This window comes from Maniola jurtina, chromosome 26, assembly GCF_905333055.1.
Source record: "Maniola jurtina chromosome 26, ilManJurt1.1, whole genome shotgun sequence".
Lineage (NCBI taxonomy): Eukaryota > Metazoa > Arthropoda > Insecta > Lepidoptera > Nymphalidae > Maniola > Maniola jurtina.
Genome location: NC_060054.1, coordinates 5,198,134 through 5,219,771, shown reverse-complemented (window position 1 = coordinate 5,219,771; position 21,638 = coordinate 5,198,134). Strand labels below are relative to the sequence as shown.

Below are 21,638 nucleotides of genomic sequence, written 5' to 3'. Positions count from 1 at the left end.
CTGACGGAAATCCGCCGCGCAATAAGGCTAAGTTCATATGGCCGCGCGGCACCGCGCGCCGCCGCGCGATGTTAGAGTTCACATGACAGGGTATATACGAGCGCCAGTCTGGCATTAACATTGATATACAATGGACGTGGAGGAGGCAATTTGCTTGTGGATTTTATATAGAAGACTGAGACGTCGCAGAAGACGACAAAGGCGATACTGGGTGCATCCAATATTAAGTGACAGACTTTCTTCAAGCCTGTTTGTCACCTTATACCCTGAGTTGAGGTTACATGAAGAAAAATTTTTTAATTATTTCCGTATGTCAGTTGCAACCTTTGATTTTTTATACGATTTCATTGAAAATGATTTAAAATCCAGTGAAAATGCTGTAAGATATTGCATATCACCAAAAGAAAAACTCATTGTAACATTGCGGTAAGTTAACTGTTTATTAATCATAATCACAGTAAAAATTATAAAAAATAAGAAATTATGAGCGAGGCTTCTTGGCAAATTAACTTTTAGTTTAATTGAACAGATCTAATTCTTGAGAATCTTCGTATGACGGGTCACAAGTAACATCACCCGGGGGTGATGTTACTTGCGATGAACTTGTGGGAGGTGAAGTGTATGAACTAGTTGTATAGCCATATTGTGTTGATTCTCTATCAGAGTACTGCATTGGGTTGCTATATTGAGAACTTTGAAATGAAGCATGATAGTTTCTGGGTGGTCGTTGTGAGCTATATGAAGTAGACGGGTAGTTAAAATCTTCAAGTGGCTGTGCTCGTGTAGCTTGGTATCGTTCTAATAAATTATAAATTTCAATTTTCAGTTTTAAACGCCGGTTTTCAGGAACTTTTTTTATTTCCCTAACCAATGAAAGACAAAATAATTTATCTTCATCGTCATCTTTCTTTTCTGCTGCATTATTATTTCGAGTATTTATGCTTTGTTGTAAAAGATTTGCAAAATGTTCATCGGCAGGGTGAAGTTTGAATTTTTTCCGGAGCACATTTTCTGTTGAAGCTTGAACGCCGCTGCTGTTAACTGCACTATCCAAATCAGGATTCTCTGTAACTTCCGCAACATCAAGGCTGTTGTCAGTTTTTCGTTTCTGGACAACTTGTTTAAGAAATGACAATCTTTGGAAATACGCAAATGAAGATGGTGTTGATGCTGAGGAACCGGACTTCAAATGTTTTGTTTTCTTAAGTTCTTTTACATAGGCATCTCGTAAATTTTTCCATTTTTTTTGCAAAATCGATCCTAGAAAGTAAATAATTAATTATTAGTTTTCATTGCAAAACTATTGAAAAATGTTGTACGATACGGGTGCATAAAGAGTCCTTATGACCTACTTTATGCAAATTGTACTTTGTGCACTTTATGCTCACGTGCCACACTGTAAACACTCGCTATGAATGTGTTTTCTTTGTAGCACTTATTCAGTAAAGATTTACTTAAAAGAAATAGACATAGACATAGAATTAGGAATAGGAATAGGAGTAGGCATAGGAGTAAGTAGGGGTAGGAATAGGTATGGGAATAGGAATTTGACGAGGAATAGGAGTAGGAATAGAAATGGAATATTTATCGTGGCACGTGAGCATATGCACTTTATGCTCGCGTGCCACACTGTAAACACTCGCTATGCTTGTGTTTTCACTGTAGCACTTATTCGGTAAAGATCTACTTTATGCACGTGTATCTTAAATAACTATTATGTTACAGGTACCTAGCAACTGGTTCTTCATTTGCAGAGTTACAATATGGTTATAAAATTGGCAAGTCTACGATATCGGGTATAATTAAGCAAGTGTGCCAAGTTTTATGGAGAAATTTAAAAACTTTGGTCATGAGTCCACCAACAAAAGAAATCTGGACACAAATATCTATACAATTTGAAAATAAAGCATATTTTCCAAATTGTGTTGGAGCGTTGGACGGCAAACACGTTCGTTTAATACAGCCACCAGAATCAGGATCAATGTATTACAATTACAAACACTTTTTCTCATTAGTTTTAATGGCTTTATGTGATGCTAACTATTGCTTCATATGGATAGACGTTGGAGCTTACGGAAAAGACAGTGATTCGGGTGTTTTCAAGGAAACGTCATTATTCAAAAAACTCTCAGAAAATTCGTTGAACTTACCAGAGCCTAGATCTATCACAAATAATGAGAGCGATGCATTTAAACTACCATACGTAATTGTAGCTGACGAGGCTTTCGCTATGACTAAAAATTTGATGAGACCCTATGGTGGTAAAATGTTGTCAAAAGAAAAAAATATATTTAACTACCGCCTTTCTTTAGCACGAAGGTATGTCGAATGTACATTTGGCATAATGTGTAACAAGTGGCGTATCTTACACCGGCCAATAGACGTGAAGATAGATTTTGCTGTTGATATCGTCAAAGCTATTTGTGTTTTACATAACTTGGTAAGGATGAGAGATGGTATAAATCAGGATGATATGATCAATCCAGCGCCATTACCTAATGTGAATCCAACTAACAGTGGACGAGCAATCCATGAAGTAGATAATATTCGAACTAAATTCACAAATTATTTTGTTACTGAAGGTAAATTAGATTGGCAAGATAAAATGGTGTAATAGGTACCTACCTATGATTTTATAAAACTTATTTTAAATAAATAAAACTAATTAAAAAAAAACTTACCCAAATTTTTCTTTTTTTCTTCGGAATCATCATTTTTGCAAAAAATTAAAACTAGTTCTTCCCAAGACCTTCTTTTTAATATTTTATTTGAATAATCCTTAGAGTTAAGATTCCAAATCGCATCTCTTTTTTCGATTTCGTCGATAAGCAAATCGATAGGCACAATGTCATCTTCGGTACTCATTGCATCGATCTATGTGTCTTTCCGTCTCAAGGCGCGCGGATCAACTGAACAGGTCGATACAGGTTTGAAATACTTGTGCCGCGCGGCAGCGCGCGGTTCTAGATCTTGCGCGCGGGTCAGAGCGCGCCGCGCGTTGGCGTGCGGTACCGCGCGGTAATGTAGACGATAATTATCGTTTATATTGATCTTGTGCCGCGCGGTTCGTAGTTCCGCGCGGTACCGCGCGGCCATATGAACTTAGCCTAATGCGAGCCGCTGCGGCCCGACACAGTGTGCGTTATTTCATACAATTTGTATTGAAGCAATTTGAGCGGATTTTTGCGCTCCGCCCCAGCACGCTGCGGCCCGGCATAATGTGCTCAATCCTTTAAGGTGCGGCGTCTATCCTCCAAGGGCGTCTATCCCACTTTTACCCTACACACGTCAAACTTATAACACCCCTCTTTTTGGGTCGGGGGTTAAAAAGACTTAATCAAATTATATCCTATCCATACTAATATTATAAATGCGAAAGTGTGTCTGTCTGTCTGTCTGTCTGCTACGTTTTCACGGCCCAACCGCTGAACCGATTTTGATGAAATTTGGTACAGACATGGGCTACATCCCGGGGAAGGACATAGGCTACTTTTTATCCCGGAAAATCAAAGAGTTCCTGCGGGATTTAAAAAACGGAAATCCAGGCGGGCGAAGCCGCGGGCATCCTCTAGTACCTAATAATTTAGAAATATTGATACCGCTAATCCTAAATCCCGAAGTAAAGGCAGCATTAACAGAGCCTCTAGTAAAACGGGATTTTGCTATATTTCACAGAGAGAAGCAGATCGGGATAGCATTGTCTGCTCTTGGCAAATCGGTAGACTCGATAGTAAACGACCCCGATAACAATTTACAAAACATTGAAATATAATCAGCCTTATTAAGACCGATGAGCGATGCCTGTCGCACTTTATGCGACTTATATCAACTTGAAACCAAGAGGAGAAGAACACATATAATAAATTCAATAAATAATAAGATGAAAGACATAGTTTTTTTTTTTTTTTTTTATACACAGGAAATGCCTAACGCATACCCTTCCGTCCGGGGAAACGGAGAGGTTGTGGGGCTTGCACCCACTAAAACCTGAGTTTGTTCCTCAACGGACTGGCGGTTGCGCGGGTATCACTAAGGTAGTATTCACCGCACTCCCGCCAGGTCTTGACCCGCCGCCAAGCGGACGGGTCCCATCGCTAGGCTGGCTGCTACCAGCTCCGTCTCAGAAGCGCACCCGGAACACGGCGTGCTACCTCCTGACCTGGTTATGTATCGGTTGACGAACGCCCCTTACGCCCGTGAACCCGCAGGTCGGCAACTCATGGAGGCCGGAGGTCGTCATTTGCCCTTCGGCGCCCGCTGCGTCTCCTTCGAGAGGGATCCACCACCGAAATTTCCCTCTCACTTTCTGCCGCCTCCTTTGCAGACATCACCTCCTCGCAAAAGGAGGCAGCGGCAAGACATAGTTATGGACGCAGTGCCAGGGAAGTATCTTTTTGGTGACAATATATCAGAAAAGCTCAAGACAGCCCAGGGTATTAATAGATTTTTTTTTTATTTATTTATTCACACAAATTTTACCTATTTTTAACATTTTATATCTCGCCAAACTGGTGGGCCAGTTTATTGGCAATCTAAAGATCTGGGCAGATTTTAAAGATCATACCAAATAATTAATCAATCAATGATTCGAAACGTCTAGCCAGCATTATCCTTTTCCAAATCCGCGATTTCGTCCGCTTGGATTTAGGTATTTCGAAATCCCATGGGAACTCTTTGGTTTTCCGGGATAAAAAGTAGCCTATGTGCTAATCCAGGATATTATCTATCTCCATTCCGAACTTCAGCCAAATCCATCCAGTGGTTTTTGCGTGAAGGAGTAACAAACATACACACACACACACAAACTTTCGCCTTTATAATATTAGTGTGATGTGATATCCTGCCGGCAGTTAAATTTTGTCGCTGTAACACATTATTTTTTATTTTATTTTTATTTTGATTAATTAGGTTCACTTACAGCTACTTACATTAAACATTAAAAATAGTACATTATCTAAACTTATTTGCTAAATGTAGTCGCTATTTACAAGTGAACACAACATTTACAACAACTAAGTTACAAAAAAATATATAATCCTATTAATAGGTACAACGATGATAATTAAGTGGATAAAGATAAACAAAAAAGAAAGAATGAATGAAGTGTATCTAATAATCTAAACTAACTATGGCTAAACGTAAAGTGTGGTTTGAAATTTTAGCTGGTAAGACTCAAGACTTCCACGATACGAAAATCTTTTCCCGAAACCTATACAAAGAGTCAGAGTTAATGTCGACGACAGAGCTGTTGAGGTTAAGAGTTTTACACAACCCTCAAATAGGAGAATTGGCGCCAAGGACAGTTCTACGCAACGGGGGACAAAGTGGTTACACATTAGACAAATTACTATAGAACTCATGGACTTGCAGTCTTATTGAAGGCGAATGATCTAGCTGCGCTTGTATTTTCCGGTTTTCGCTGACTTTGGTTGGCGTTTCTTTCTCTATACTTACGCATCCACTCTAAGCCGGCTATTTGGTTTTCATCACATTTCGTGGGATATTTTAAATTTAACGCTTTCGCGTATCGTAGGCAAGAATTTGTGCTATTGTTAGCCCATAATGCATTTTGCAGCAATCAATAACCCATCACTTTCCATCAGGTGTGATTGTGGTCAAGCGCTTACCTATAGTGAATAAAAAAAAATGTAGTTATTTAAGCATGGTCTGGTGCCCGTTGGTGGTCTGAGGCTACATTGGTCGGCGCTCCGGGGCCTAATACACCGTAGTTTTGGCGTTCGCTGTCCTCAAGTTGCATCCATCCGGCCGGAGTGTTAACGCGGGGGGCCCAAGCTCGATGCTTCCCTTATAGCTTATTATTAGCTATAGTATTGCTGTGTGCACCTATTAGGGGTTGTCACTTAGATTAGGATCTTTTGTTTTTATGTTTGGACCATTTTTAGTTACAACCTGTTTTGTGTACCTTTGAATAAATAAATCTATACTAATAAATAAAATTGGAGTGTCTGTCTGTAATTTTGAAATAACTACCACATATTAAGGTCATATGGTTATTTGAACGATACCATAACTGAATCACACGTTTTTAAAATTTTTGTCTGTCTGTCTGTCTGTCTGTCTGTCTGTTTGAAAAGGCTAATCTTTGGAACGGCTGAACCGATTTTAACGGGATTTTCACATACAAGTAGAGGATTGACCAGGGTGTAAAATAGGCTACTTTTTTAACCGACTTTCAAAAAGGGAGTTGTGTTTTTCTACCTATGTACACCAAAATCTCCGAGATTTCTGAACCGATTTGCGTCATTTCTTTTTTAATCGATAGAGGAACTTTGCGACATTGTTTCATAAAAAATTTGGAGTCCAACTCCTCAATCCTGATGCTGCAGGGGATCTGACCAATCCACGCGGGCGAAGCTGCGGGCATCAGCTAGTAAATAAATAAATAGCACCTAGGTACCCAGTATAAAATAACTAGGTACCTAGTTACGGAATGTTACTGAATTCACCATCTCCGTGGAGTTCCTCAGCTCTAACGGAGAGATGAAGTCGTCTCCCCTGAGCGGAGAGTCTGGGCCGACAGGAAGTCCTCTATTTGATGTTGGATCACCGCGTGGTGAATATACCTACACAGCGTCGTCGTTGGCCGATGGGTTGGGGATAAATTGGTCCTCCATACACTCCGCCATGATCTCTGCTCGATCTATAGCGGAGTATCTTCGCCTACCCTGACTGTCTAGTACAGGGGTTCCCAAAGTTGACTGGGCTACGACTCATCTGATTTAAGTTTACAAACTCGGGACCCATCTCTAGGAAATTTAAGCGTTAAAAGCGTGTTGTGAAGTAACAGAAGTGTGTGTGTGTGTGTGTGTGTGTGTGTGTGTGTGTGCGTGCGTGCGTGCGTGCGTGCGTGCGTGCGTGCGTGCGTGCGTGCGTGCGTGCGTGCGTGCGTGCGTGCGTGCGTGCGTGCGTGCGTGTGTGTGTGTTACTCCTTCACGCAAAAACTAATGGCCGGATTGGGCTGAAATTTAGAATGGAGATAGATTATACCCTGGATTAGCACATAGGCTACTTTTTATCCCGGAAAATCAAAGAGTTTCCACGGGAATTTTAAAAAACCTACATTCACGCGAACGAAGTCGCGGGTATCAGCTAGTCCAGGATATTATCTATCTCCATTCCAAATTTCAGCCAAATCCGTCCAGTAGTTTTTGCGTGAAGGAGTAACAAACATACACACACACACACACACACACACATACAAACTTTCGCCTTTATAATATTAGTGTGATTTAGTTTTAATGTTCACCATATTCGAAAACCCAGCCTCACATAAGTATGAGGTAGTAAAGGGGTCCTCCCCTCACTTTCATAGCTTCATCAAACAGGCATGGATGACTACCAGCAACCGAGAGCCAGAATTTCGTTAATTGCTTACGATTGAAACAATTTTTTTGTGACGAATCTTCTGATAAATGAATTAGTTCTTCACTTGCTTTTGTTGACATACCAGTTGCTAGGGGGTCTTGAAATGGGTTACAAATCCAATTCAAATTCAAATTCAAATTCAAAATATTTTTATTCAATTAGACTTTTACAAGTTCTTTTGAATCGTCAAAAGCATCTACCACTGGTTCGGAATGCCTTTCCTACCGAGAAGAACCAGCAAGAAACTCGGCGGTTGCTCTTTTCAAAGATTTGATATAGGGTAATTCCGGGGGAGATGGCCGTACGGGAGAGATGGCCAATAAATAAAAATACGTCTATTGGGCAATAGATGGCACTAATATTTATTTAGTACGCTTCGTTTCGCGACCGGCGACAAATGTCCGTGAGTTTTTGTCAAAAAAATAAATGAAAAGGTAAGTAAATTCCACTTTTTTGTTTGATTGAATGCTCAATATAAGGCAAGGGGTTATCATATTACGTGGTCGCAAAAAGATTTTACAATATTTGCATGTTTTAGCACAGTTATTGTAAAGTAATTAAGTTTACACGCATTCTAACCTATAAATTATGAATCATAGTGGTATGTTTCTTCTTTTAATTCATATGGCCATCTCTCCCGAACAATCGGGATAGATGGCCTATTATTTTCAGGGTGAGTTAGCCATATAATGTTTTTATGTCGTTGCGGTATTTTAGTTTAGGTATAGGTATATATATTAATCAAAACATTCTTTTACAGATGCCCAATACCTACGTGCGTAAAGCAACAGCTGCTCGGGGGGTTTGGGAAGAAGAAGATTTAAAAAAAGCCATGGCTGAAGTGCGAAATGGAAATATGTCGGTGTACAGGGCTTCCATTATTTATAATTTACCTAGAAAAACGTTAGAACGAAGACTTAAACTTAATAACGACCAAAAAGGGCCTATGGGTCCATCTTCTACGTTTGGCATTGCTAATGAAAAGAGATTATGTAAACACATAAAAGAAATGCAGGCTAAAGGATTTCCGTTGACGATGGACGACCTAAGAAAAATTGCATTCCAGTTCGCTGAGCAATTGGAAATTAAACACCGATTCAATGAATCAAATGAGAAGGCGGGCTATGATTGGCTACAACTCTTTTTAAAAAGAAATCCTGATATTTCTTTAAGAAAATCAGAAGGAGTATCTTACGCAAGAGGTAGAGGAATGAATAAAGACGAAGTAAGTGCTTATTTCGAGATGATTGAGAAGACACTGACTGAAAATGATTTGCTTGAAAAACCTGGCAATATATTTAATATGGACGAGACAGGGTTACAACTAAACAATAAACCGGGATATGTTTTGGCTGAAAGGGGCTCGAAAGCTGTAGCTATGTCGACGTCCACTGAAAAAGGCGAAACGATTACCGTCATAGCCTGTTGTAATGCGGAAGGTAACTTTTTGCCCCCCACATGCATAATGAAAGGGAAAAGAAAAAAACCAGAATTTGAAGATGGTTTGCCGCCAGGATCACTGGTTTTTATGTCCCCAAAATCGTCCTACATAACCTCAGATTTATTTCTAGAATGGATGAAATCTCATTTCCTGCCTAGGAAACCAGCCGGGAAAGTGCTGCTTTTGCTCGATGGTCACTCTACCCATTGCAATTCTGTCAAAATGCTGCAATTTGCCAACGATAATGACATTATCATGCTATCGATGCCAAGTCATACCTCACACTATCTACAGCCACTAGACGTTGCCGTTTTTAAGTCTCTTAAAACTTATTTTTATGAATCGTGCAGATTGTGGATGAAACAGCACCCTGGACGGCGACTCACGAGACATCAGTTTGGATCCCTACTTAATCAAGCTTGGGGAAAATCAGCCACCAGTGATAATGCAACATCCGGATTTAGAGCCACTGGAGTTTTTCCATTAAATCCAGGAGCTATACCCGATTACGCTTTTGGTAGCAACCTGGAAGCACTTGGAGAAAGTCAGCGTGAGAACCTTGAAAGGACTCAATCAGCGCAGCTAGAACTTGGCCCGAGTACTTCCAAAACTCCGATATCTTATTATGACAAACCTACACCAACAAAAGTACTGAATGAAATATCGCCGTTGCCTAACAAAATTAAAGAAGCCTGTAAACGCGCCAAGCAGGTTAGTATGCTTTTGACGTCTGAAGATTACATCGCCAAGCAAAAAATAAAAGAAAAAGAAAAGGAAGAGAAGCTCAAGAGACCAAAGAAGATTAAACAAGAAATAGAGACTGATAGAAATAAGGAAAACAAGACTGTTAGAAAACGGAAAGCCATTCGAAGGATCTCAGACAGTAGCTGTGAAGAAGTCCCCATGTCCCTTTGTGATACTTCTGAAAGTGAGAACGACGACAAAGAAGAAGATAACTGTAGAGGCTGTGGAGAAAATTATTATAAGACCCAACTCGTCGAAGACTGGCTGCAATGTATTATTTGTATGCTCTGGACGCATGAAAATTGTACGGAGTTTGAGGATAATATGTGCTCCGTCTGCGGCAATAAGAAAAAGAAGGAGTTGAAAGGACGTAAGGGCAAAGGGAAAGGGAAAAAGAGTACTGGCTATCACTCCCCCACTCCTATGGCCATCATACCCGGACAAACGGGGAGAGATGGCCAATCGTAAGATTTTTATTTCATGCCTGAATGATTATTTTTGTTTATTTTAAGACTGATTATTGTTAACATTTAATAAGAAATATAATTAAAGTTTCGTTTGTGATTAAAGTAATCGTTTGATTTATTATGATTCTTTGACAATCAGACTTCAAAGTTAATAGGGCCATCTCCCCCGGAATTACCCTAGGTTTTTAAAAATCCCATGGGAAATCTTTAATTTTCTGGGGTAAAAAGTTGCTTACGTCAATTTTCAGGACGTAAGCAGCTTTTTATACATATAACATAGGTAATGTATCAAATTTCATATAAATCGGTACAACGGATGGGCCTTAAGAATCCCATGGGAACTCTTTGATTTTTCGGGGATAAAAGTAGCCTATGTCCGCTCCCAAGGTAACTCTGTACCTTTCATTAAAATCGGTTAAGCTGCTGGGCCGTGAAAAGCTAACTGACAGACTGAGATACACTTTCGTATTTATAATATTAGCATGGAGTATATATTGCACGTGGTCAGTCGTAGTAACATAGAAAATTAATTTTGATGTAATATCGATATACCCAAATTCGCCGTCCCAACTCTAGATTGTGCACACAGTGATAAAATGACGTGCGCACACAAAAATAATTGACACGCGTTTTGAAGTTAGTGCCTATCCATTTAATCCTTCATCCAAGGTGTAAATAAAAAATTTATAACACCCCCGACAAGTAAAGGTTACAGTAACTAGAAAAGACCTGATAACTTTCAAACGGCTGAACTGATTTTCTTGGACTATTTCGCGCCTACTATCTAAAGTATCTGAGTTTTCCAAAACATCATTTTCGAATAAATAATTATGTATTTAGGCAACGTCCATCTTGACAGCTTGACATTTGTCAATTGACATAATATTATGAACCTAACGGTTATCTAACCTTCTTTTCTACAAGAAAACTAGAAAAGAGCTGATAACTCTTAAACGGCTGAACCATTTTTTTGTATTATAGCTAAGAACACTCTCGATCAAGCCACCTTTCAAACAAAAAAAACTAAATTAAAATCGGTTCATTCGTTTAGGCGCTACGATGCCACAGACAGATACACAGATACACACGTCAAACTTATGACACCCCTCTTTTTGGGTTGGGGGTTAAAAAATGCTTTTTCGATATATTTTTAAATAATAATTCTTTATTCAAATGAAGATATGACAATGAGGACATTAAATATTTGAGTCAGGATTGAATTGCATAACATAGTGAGTAACAGCTGATGGTTGTTGTGACATTAAAAAAGGTTGTTGCGATTGCCCTCCTAGTGTTGAAGTATTTGGTGACATATTGAATTCATCACTGAACTGAGCCAAATCAGTAGAACTTTCTTTCTGTACCACAGATGAAGCATGAGCATTCTGTTCATCAATAAGTACTTGTTGTAGTCTTGAACGTATAATTAACTTACGATTTTTAGGTATCTCTTTTAAAAATGGGAGGAGACTCATTAGGAAGTTCCTAATTATTTTTTTTGAAACCAGTGCAGAAGAATATCCAGGTCTATCGAAGGAGTTAAAACCAGGTTAGTCTCGGGCAATTCCTACCCAAAATTTCCACCACAGGGGACCTCACCATCAATACTGATGGGATTTAGAAACTGTCGGTTATAAATTGATTGATATTGAAGTTAAGACTTTGTCGTTAACCTCGAGGACCCAACTTCTCAACCCTGATGCTGTAAGGAATTGCATTCCTAAATCCTGGTGATCCCTCGGGATTTTTAAAGGATCATCCGTTTAAATGTTTTACGTGGTACAAAAACACGTTGCTTCCCCGGGACGGGCTATTACAGATAAGCTTACACATACATGCAGATACACGGGATTTCAGACCCTAAATCTACGCGGGCGAAGCTGCGGGCATCAGCTAGTCAACCATAAAATGAGACTTATCTTTAATAGTTTTTAAATCACAGCTACAAATCTGTACAAGTTTCATAATTTACACCAGGTGGTCTGACAAAAATGGTCGATTTATGTAAAAAATTACTGAAGAACTTTATCGGCAGTAAAAAATACTGGCGGAGAATACGCATTATGTGGTCCTTTGTCGGTGTATTTTGACACCACGGCCATACATGACGATGAACGTCCAGACATCGTGTCAGCGACGGCATTGCCTGGAACAGCTGTCGAAACGACAGTTTTGCAAGACAGTGGTGCCGATTCTGCAGTCCCAGGTCCGGAGGGAAGTACTGACCCTGAACTAGAAGGTTCAATTCTTTCATTGTTGGGTGACGCCCCTGTGAATTAGGACTACCTATACATAAGGATATTGCCACTAGTTGGCAAGAGATTTTGCAGAAGGGTTTAAAAGAAGACATTAAACAAGTGTAAATTAAAAATTAAGTGAAGGTTACAGTAATAACTAGAAAAGAGCTGATAACTTTCAAACGGCTGAACCGATTTTCCTGGATTATAACTAAGAACACTCTCGATCAAGCCACCTTTCAAACAAAAAAAAAACTAAATTAAAATCGGTTCATTAGTTTAGGGCGCTACGGTGCCACATACAGATACACAGACACACAGATAGGGTAAAAGTGGGATAGATGCCCCACTTTTTGTAAGCTGACTATAACTTTTTTTTTTAAAGCACTATTCGAGTGAGTTAACTATTTGTAACAATTATAGTCCTTATACTTACTATCTACTCATATCATTATTCAATGCATACCGTAGATTTGTAGATATTCGGCTCTTAAAAAAACTTATTGTTTGAGGATAGACGCCTACTGTATGGGGTAGTTGCCCCTGGCAAAATTTCGACATGAGTATAGATGCCCTACAATGGGATAGATGCCTCCGTATTAAAAAAAAAATTCGTAGAAAATTAAATAAAATGTTTATTTGCTTTCTTAGTTGCAATAATATATTATAAGGTTTTCTTATCCAAATATACCGTAAAACTGAAGTAAATGGCACTTTTATAGGAACAAAAGGCTCAGTCTTTCAATCATTCTTTGGGTAAACTTAGCAACTTAACAACGTCTATTAAAAATTATTTAAAACTTTACAGAACTAAATTTAGGAATAATAAAACTTAAAACAAATCCGTCCCTTAAGACTTCTTTGGGAAAAAACAAAGCTTCCTTCTTAAAAAAAAATAACAATAATCAAAATTTTCAAATAACAAATATAGAGATACTGTTTACTTTGGCCAGGTTATTTATTCTTTGAATTCACTTTGGCCAGGTTAGCTTTTAGAGCTGCAAGCTTCTTCTTGTGTCCACATCTATTACAGTAATCGCCATATAGAGTGCAGTCTTCGTGTAACCAGAGTTTACACATCAGACACTGAATCCAGTCCGCCGTGGACTTGGTACTTGCATAGTCATCGAAACATTCTCTGCATTGAGTATTTTCTTTATCAGATTCGGTCTGGTCAGAATCTGATTCATCGAGCTCTTGTTCACTTTCAGAACTAAACCTCGGTCTTTTTTTTTTAGGAACTGATTTTTGGGTGTTTTTTCTAGGTTTGTCTGGTGTTTGCTTCTTAGCTTTACCTTTCAACTTAGCTTTCTTAGAGTTAATATGTTCTTCTGAATTTAAAACGGCAGCACCTTGCTTGCCTCTTTTGTATAATGGAACAGGAATTTTCGGGATAGGTGAACATTCGTTAAGATATTTACTTGGAGTTATGACTTCTACAGTTTCAACATTATGATTCTGAGAAAGTATGGACGGACTGACATTTCCTTCTAAGGGAATAATAATTGCGTCCGCTGCAAGATCTTCATATAGTAAGAACTCGAAATCAGGCTCCCGCTCTCTATTGATAGTTGACGACGATGGACCAGGCTGGGGCTCAACATAATATGAATTCACATCAGCATTAGCGTCGAGTTCCCTTGCTACTGGTTGGTCTTGAGCAAGGTTTCCTTCATCTACATTTTGAAAGCTGTTATCAGAGATAGCAAAGTAGCTGTCGGGAATAGCAGAAGGATTGTACGGGAAAATACCACATGCACGAAACCCATTCACAGCATTAGAAGAGGTAGCAGCGCGAGCCCATGCGTTACCTATTAATTTTCCAGCAATGTATCGATTTATTTTTCGATCTTTGTGACTCAACATCCAGTTTTTAGTTTCTGAAGCGAAGTAAGTTTTGAAAGGTTTAAAAAAGTTTTTTTAAACCTTTCAAAACTTACTTCGCTTTATAACTCCGGTCAAGCGGTTGTAAAGCCTGTGTAGTGTGGCTTGGCAAACAGAACAATATGATGTCATTTTCTTGTGCTAATTCTAGTAAATCAATAGCAGTAGAGTGAGATGAATGCCCGTCAAGTATAAGCAAAACCTTACCCTGTGGTTTTATTGGCACGAACTGTTCTTTCAGCCACTTTTGAAAGAGTTCTGAGTTGACGTAGGCAGATTTTTTGTTCATGTACACGTTGGCTCCGGGCGGAAGACCCTCTTGGAACTCTGGTCTTTTATTGACCCCCTTGATAATGACCACCGGAGGAACATAGTTGCCAACAGCGTTACAGCAAGCTATAATTGACATTGTCTCACCTTTTTCGCTAGAAGTGAAGGAATTTACTACTTTGGCACCTTTAGTAGCAATAACTTTACCAGGATTATTGTTCATTTGAACTCCAGTTTCGTCAATATTATAAATTCGATCAGGTTTATCGATCAAATCATTTTCAGTTAGTATTTTCAGCAACAATTCAAACATTTTGTTTACTTCATCTCGATTTAATCCTTGAGCCCTTGCAATAGACAAACTTTCTGCCTGGCGAATACTGAGTTCTGGGTGTCGTTCAAGAAATGATTTGAGCCAGTGCTGACCAGCCATACGTGTCTCTTTGTTAAAAGGATTTTCCAAACCCAGTTTCTCGGCAAATTCAAAAGCGAGTCTTCTTACATCCTGTCGTGTTGTGGGAAATCCTGCCTTTTCTAATTTTTGTATGTGCGCTACGAGACGTTTCTCGTTGTCAAAGTCCAGTGTGGGATGTTTTCCTGAAAAAAAAAAAGAAATTAATAGGTACAGAAAAAAAACTGAGGATTCAAAAAGGACAAGTATGAAAAAACAAACTAAGAAGACAGTTCCTAAATTGAATTTGATTAGGGCAATTAATTCCTCTATTAATTACCTACCCAAAGTAAGTTTTTCACAGTTTTTTTTAGCATATCGCCTCCTCAAAGTTCGAGATGGAATACCATAACGACGAGATATTTCATTTATTCCGACTTGGCCTTTATCCATTTCCCCAAAAGCTTTGCAAAGGGCTTCTTCAGACCAAGCAGCACGAACGGGGTGCCCCTATTTTCCTTTTATATTTTCGCGGCATTTTGTCTAAAATAAAAAATGAAATTAGGTGATACGCTACATTATTTTTTACAAGTACAGTGAAGTACGACATGTAAATAAACAGCTCATAAATAAACTGGAAAGTCAATTTTCCTACTAAGTTGCATATTAACTAGATAGTTACGTTATTTAAAAAAATCTTACCTATAGCCTAAGTACCTGTGAATAAGTCATAGAGGATAGATGCCTCTAAGGGCGTCTATACTCAGTCAATAGTGGGGCCTCTATCCTTTTTAGTAGGGATAGACGCCCCAGCAAATAAATAAAAATACTTAAATAATTTCGTAATTTTATACACACCATAAATATAAATGATACATACTATTCAAATAACAATACACACTTAAAACGAAAGTTCTGAACACGTCAAAATGTCACTGTCACAAGAATCATGCAAGCGCGATAAAATTTTGCAACGTTTTTTTAACTCAAGCGGCGACGCGTGCAGTCCTGTCGAAGCGCGTGCGCGGACTGAGCTGTGGGGGCGAGATCTGTCCGAGGAACTTGATACTAGAGCGTGAATTTGGTTTTAAATTCTCTTTTTTTAAGGATCGCGCACATTGTGTCGGGCCGCAGCGGGGCGGGGCGGGCCGCAGCGCAGCGCAAAATGCGTACCTAGCACATTTGTGACGGGCCGGGTCGCATTGCATTGACGGATTTTGAGTACAGTGTACTGCCGGAATTAGTGTGCTATGGATAGCTCCGACGAAGAACTTTCGTTTTTTTGCCTGCTTTTAGAAGAAGAATTTAATGAACAGCGTAGACAAGAAGTTCGTCAAAAGAGAAAACGTAAAATATGGATACATCCCATTTGTTCCAAGAGAAAGATATTCGGCGAATACCATCATCTTTTTCCCGATCTTTTAGCAGACAAAAAGAAGTTTTGGGGATATTTTCGGATGACCTCTGATAGATATTTTCAAATACTTGAAATAATAAAGGAGGATCTGCATAAAAAAACTACAACTTTTCGTGAGCCTATCGGACCAGAAGAGCGGCTTGTGGTGTGTTTAAGGTAAGTTTCACTTTAGCATACCTAGTGATTATCCTTTTATCCTCCCATTTACATACATACTTATAAACACGCCTTTATCCCTAATGGGGTAGGCAGAGCGTAAACGACCTAATGCTCCATTTAATCCTGTGTAAATTGTATCTTAAATTGTTAGCGAGATCGTACGTATTTGTCTTTTTAATAGTTAGCAGTGGCGCTAGTTAGGGTATGTTTTCATTTTAAAGAAAAAAAAACGAAACACATAATGTCAATATTATATTATCACAAAATCACAGAACAAAAATAATCACAGAACAAAAATCTTAAACTCTAGTAAAACTATTATTAATCAACATCTTCCATTTCTCTTTGTGTTTGGCGTCTTATTATCCCAAAATCACAGAACAAAAATAATCACAGTACAAAAATCTTAAACTCTAGTAAAACTATTATTAATCGACATCTTCCATTTCTTTTTGTGTTTGGTTTCTTTATTATCCCAAAATCACAGAACAAAAATAATCACAGTACAAAAATCTTAAACTCTAGTAAAACTATTATTAATCAACATGTAGCGAAGCAAGCACGAAGTACCCGCACCGACGAGATATGATGGAAAATTCCAGCCACACAGCGAATGCATGATCCGTCTGTAGCGAAGCAAGCACGAAGTACCCGCACCGATGAGATATGATGGAAAATTCCAGCCACACAGCGAATGCATGATCCGTCTGTAGCGAAGCAAGCACGAAGTACCCGCACCGACGAGATATGATGGAAAATTCCAGCCACACAGCGAATGCATGATCCGTCTGTAGCGAAGCAAGCACGAAGTACCCGCACCGATGAGATATGATGGAAAATTCCAGCCACGCCGCGAATGCGTGATCCGTCGACGCCGACGCGCCTCCCTCCCGCCGACCGACACCCGCGGGCGGGTATATAACGCCCGCGGCCGCCGACTGCAGTCAGTCGTTCTGTGGGCACTGGGTCGGCTCGTGGGAACTCGGGCAGACGCCACCACAGAATAGACGCTGGAGGTGTTGGAGTACGCGGCAACCCGTTGCCCCGTAACCAGCTCCGCCGTCTCTACCCTCGCGCGCGCGACACCCACCCTCGGTCGTCCGTTGATTAGAGTCCCGCGACACGTTAGAGTTCCGCACCGCTAGAAGGGTGGTAGGTTCCGTACTGTAGCATTTCGGATCGCCGTGCCGATATACCCGCGTGTTCGATAACGAGTGTAAATAAAACTAGCCTGTAGCAAAATAGGTTAAGGTTGTAAATAAATAAGCACGTTAGATAGTAATCCGGGTTTTATTCCTCGAAACCCCCGTTCCCCGAAATCTCGATAGGGTAAATCCTAATCAATGTACGTGGCGGAGTAGCCGACGAACCATCGACTGCTTCACCACGTTACATTTGGCGCCCACGTAAATAACCCACCTGGCCGTCCGGGTTCCGCGTCGCGAAGTAGCACGCATCAAGGTTCCGTATAAAATTTAAAATATCAGCCATCCGGGTTCCGTATAAAATAAATTGAAACAGAAACATTAGTTACACGGGGAAAGCAATAGTAACCGGGAATTTGAAAATAACTACGGATACAAGCTCTTGCAAAGGTCGGCTCGTGGAAATTCGGGCAGACGACAAGGGTGAATATCCGACCGGAAAACATAGGACACTATCTTAACAAAACTTAGCGCGAATCGGATGCAAGTTCTTGGTCGGTCGGTCACGTGGCAATTCGGGCAGACATAATCAAGAACAAGCATCCTACCGAAGGGACAACACGCAGAAAGGGGAGAGAGACACAAAAACACAGATACACAATAGTCGGGAGATAAAAGAACCCCGTACCGTGTAATTGAGATAAATAAATATAAATCAAGTTCCGTACCGTTGAAAATAAATAAAGAGAAAATAAGTTCCACACCGTGTATAATAGATAAATAGGAGATAAGCTCCGTACCGTATAAAATAAATAAATATTATAAATAATCCGATAACGTGTAAATAAATAAATATAATATATAAATAAATATAATATATAAGTAAATAGTAATAAATATAATAAGACGCATTCCAAGACTGCACAATGACGAGCGAAAATCAAACAAAGGAGTTTGACAAAGCGATATCCCGCTGGGATATATCGTTCGACACGACAGAAGATCCGGTAGAATTCCTAGAAAGGGTAGAAGAATTAGCCGATACTCTAAAAGTAAACAAAGACAAGATAATACACGTCATGCCAAGATGCCTACAAGGCCAAGCATCACTGTGGTATAGAAACAATAAACAAGATTGGAAATCGTGGCAGGATTTCATAGAATGTTTCAAATTATACTACTACCCTAGGAACTACGAAAAGAACCTTCTGGAAACAATCATTAATAGGCATCAAGAAGCCAAGGAAAGTTTCGTGCAGTACTTGACCGACATACAGACTCTTATAAGGAGATATGGAAAACTGACCACAGAGCAAAAACTAGATCGGATATATGACAATATGAGGTTTAACTACAAGTATTACATTAGAAGAAAGGATTTCAAGACCATCACAGAACTCATACAACTGGCAGGGGATTATGAAAATATAAACGCAAACCGGGACAAAGAAAATCATGAAAAACCGACGTGCCCATTGCAACGAAGACATAACCAGCCAAGCTCAAAATGCGAAGAAAAAGCGGACAAATCCAGCAAAGCCAAATCTCAAGCATATACAATACACACGCAAACAGAAAAAGACAACAGAATATTCACCGAAGTAAAGATACATGGAAAATTATTTAAAGCTCTCGTGGACACGGGTTCGACAAAGACATACATCAATAAGGAAATTATGGACCAGATTAAAGAATACAGCCAGGGAATAGTCAATAAGAAAACAACGATAAAGTTGGCAGACGGATCCCAAATAACGACAGACAAAGCCATAAACTTAGATTTAGAGGTAAACGGAAAAGTCTTGTCACATCAGGTTGTATATTTGCCATCGACGACGGTCATGATCATGGGTATGGACCTACTGAAAAGGCTAGAACTCACAATAGGATGGAAGACGTCGTTCGAACAAGCAAAGAGAACAAGGTCAAAAAGAAAAAACACAAAAGCCGACGAAGCGTCACGAAACCACGTATGCACAACGACAGTAGAAGAGAAAGATTGGTACACAAAAAAGCTAGCAAAGGTTACGAAGACACCCGAGTCACAAACCGATTACTGCATACGCAACGGCAAGCTATATAGGCGAATAAGAAACCCACGATACGGAGGGTACCTAGATCCATCAACCGAATGGAAGTTATGCACAAAACATTCCGATAAAGAAAACATTTTAAAATATAACCATGACGAACCAAATACCGAACACTTAGGAACGTCAAAGACTTTTAAGAAAATAGCACAACGCTATTATTGGCCCGGGATTTTTAGAGACGTAAAGAAATACGTAAACCGTTGTGAAACATGTCAGAAACACAAAAGTACACAAAACAAAAAACTGGGACTAATGTACATGAAAAAACGCGGAAGAGCCGTGGGAGGTAGTCACAACAGACTTCATCGGCCCGCTACCACGTTCCTCAAAGGGACACCAGTGGATCATCGTTTTTCACGACAAATTCACAAAATGGTCAGAAGTAAAAGCCTTGAGGACTGCAACGACGAGCGTGGTAGTCAACGCCCTAAAAGAATGCATTTTAACAAGATATGGGGGAATAAAAACTTTGTTAACCGTTCAACGCATGATAAGCAACAAGATAAATCAGTACAATGGAACTACCACACCGATAATCAAAATGGACACCGAATACATCAGAAGAAAAGGGGGAAAACACCGGGACATACGCTAAGATCCGTTCACTATAAAAGGGTAGAAAACACCAACACACCGAAAACCAGAAAATATGAAGAATAGTGAACGCGAAATGAACAAAAATCAGGGATCATAACCGAAACAACCGGTCCAGTGGAAACGTAGATCACTGGCCACAAGAAGCAAATCAGAAACTACCCGTAACGAAAAAAATTTTTTACATTCAAACAGTACAAAGTGTACAAGGGGAAAAGAGATAATACAAATTAAATTCAGAATACCCTCAACTAGGCAAAAAGAAAAATTAACCTATAAATATATCAGTAAAACTAGTTTAACGGTTGAGGGGCTGCAGGCACGAATTCTGTTTTTATAGCTGTGACTTTTCCAGGTAAAAGTCTCCATTCCCGGGAGGAGGATGTAGCGAAGCAAGCACGAAGTACCCGCACCGACGAGATATGATGGAAAATTCCAGCCACACAGCGAATGCATGATCCGTCTGTAGCGAAGCAAGCACGAAGTACCCGCACCGATGAGATATGATGGAAAATTCCAGCCACGCCGCGAATGCGTGATCGGTCGACGCCGACGCGCCTCCCTCCCGCCGACCGACACCCGCGGGCGGGTATATAACGCCCGCGGCCGCCGACTGCAGTCAGTCGTTCTGTGGGCACTGGGTCGGCTCGTGGGAACTCGGGCAGACGCCACCACAGAATAGACGCTGGAGGTGTTGGAGTACGCGGCAACCCGTTGCCCCGTAACCAGCTCCGCCGTCTCTCCCCTCGCGCGCGCGACACCCACCCTCGGTCGTCCGTTGATTAGAGTCCCGCGACACGTTAGAGTTCCGCACCGCTAGAAGGGTGGTAGGTTCCGTACTGTAGCATTTCGGATCGCCGTGCCGATATACCCGCGTGTTCGATAACGAGTGTAAATAAAACTAGCCTGTAGCAAAATAGGTTAAGGTTGTAAATAAATAAGCACGTTAGATAGTAATCCGGGTTTTATTCCTCGAAACCCCCGTTCCCCGAAATCTCGATAGGGTAAATCCTAATCAATGTACGTGGCGGAGTAGCCGACGAACCATCGACTGCTTCACCACGTTACAAACATCTTCCATTTCTCTTTGTGTTTGGCTTCTTATTATCCCATCATTCAAAATACCATTCATTGGTTATTTTGTTTTTGTTTAATAGAATTGAAAAAAGCATTTAATGCGTTATCATCAAGATCAATCTCTTCCTGTGTGTCAATATTATTTGGATTCACGTTTGTTGAAGTGGGTTTTATTATTTGGTTTGGAGGTTGCGCATCAACATCATTTGGATTTACAACGATTATGGGCGACACGCTCTCTTGAGATAATTCTAATACATATTGTGGTTTAGACTTGTCCCTGAAAACCAACTCCTCTGCATCGGTAACTATTTTAAAAACTTCACGTTTTAC

At 39.9% G+C, this 21,638-nt stretch overlaps 3 protein-coding genes across 3 annotated transcripts; 2 read left to right on the top strand and 1 right to left on the bottom strand.

The window, feature by feature from the left end:
* The first annotated feature begins 27 nt into the window (after nucleotides 1-27).
* LOC123878886 (protein ALP1-like) lies at nucleotides 28-2,680 on the top strand. The gene is made up of 2 exons (XM_045926264.1): nucleotides 28-426; nucleotides 1,726-2,680. Exons 1-2 carry the CDS (start codon nucleotides 131-133, stop codon nucleotides 2,612-2,614), a joined length of 1,185 nt encoding a protein of 394 aa, XP_045782220.1. The 5' UTR covers nucleotides 28-130; the 3' UTR covers nucleotides 2,615-2,680.
* Nucleotides 417-19,389, bottom strand: LOC123878891. Its single transcript, XM_045926268.1, has 4 exons — nucleotides 19,379-19,389; nucleotides 6,027-6,031; nucleotides 2,682-3,107; nucleotides 417-1,260 (listed from the first exon to the last, which is right to left on the bottom strand). The coding sequence occupies exons 3-4, from the start codon at nucleotides 2,863-2,865 to the stop codon at nucleotides 518-520; spliced, it is 927 nt and encodes a 308-aa protein (XP_045782224.1). The 5' UTR covers nucleotides 2,866-3,107; nucleotides 6,027-6,031; nucleotides 19,379-19,389; the 3' UTR covers nucleotides 417-517.
* On the top strand, nucleotides 17,171-20,679 carry LOC123878875. The gene has a single exon (XM_045926245.1). It carries the CDS (start codon nucleotides 18,468-18,470, stop codon nucleotides 20,292-20,294), a length of 1,827 nt encoding a protein of 608 aa, XP_045782201.1. The 5' UTR covers nucleotides 17,171-18,467; the 3' UTR covers nucleotides 20,295-20,679.
* The last annotated feature ends 959 nt before the right edge of the window (nucleotides 20,680-21,638 follow it).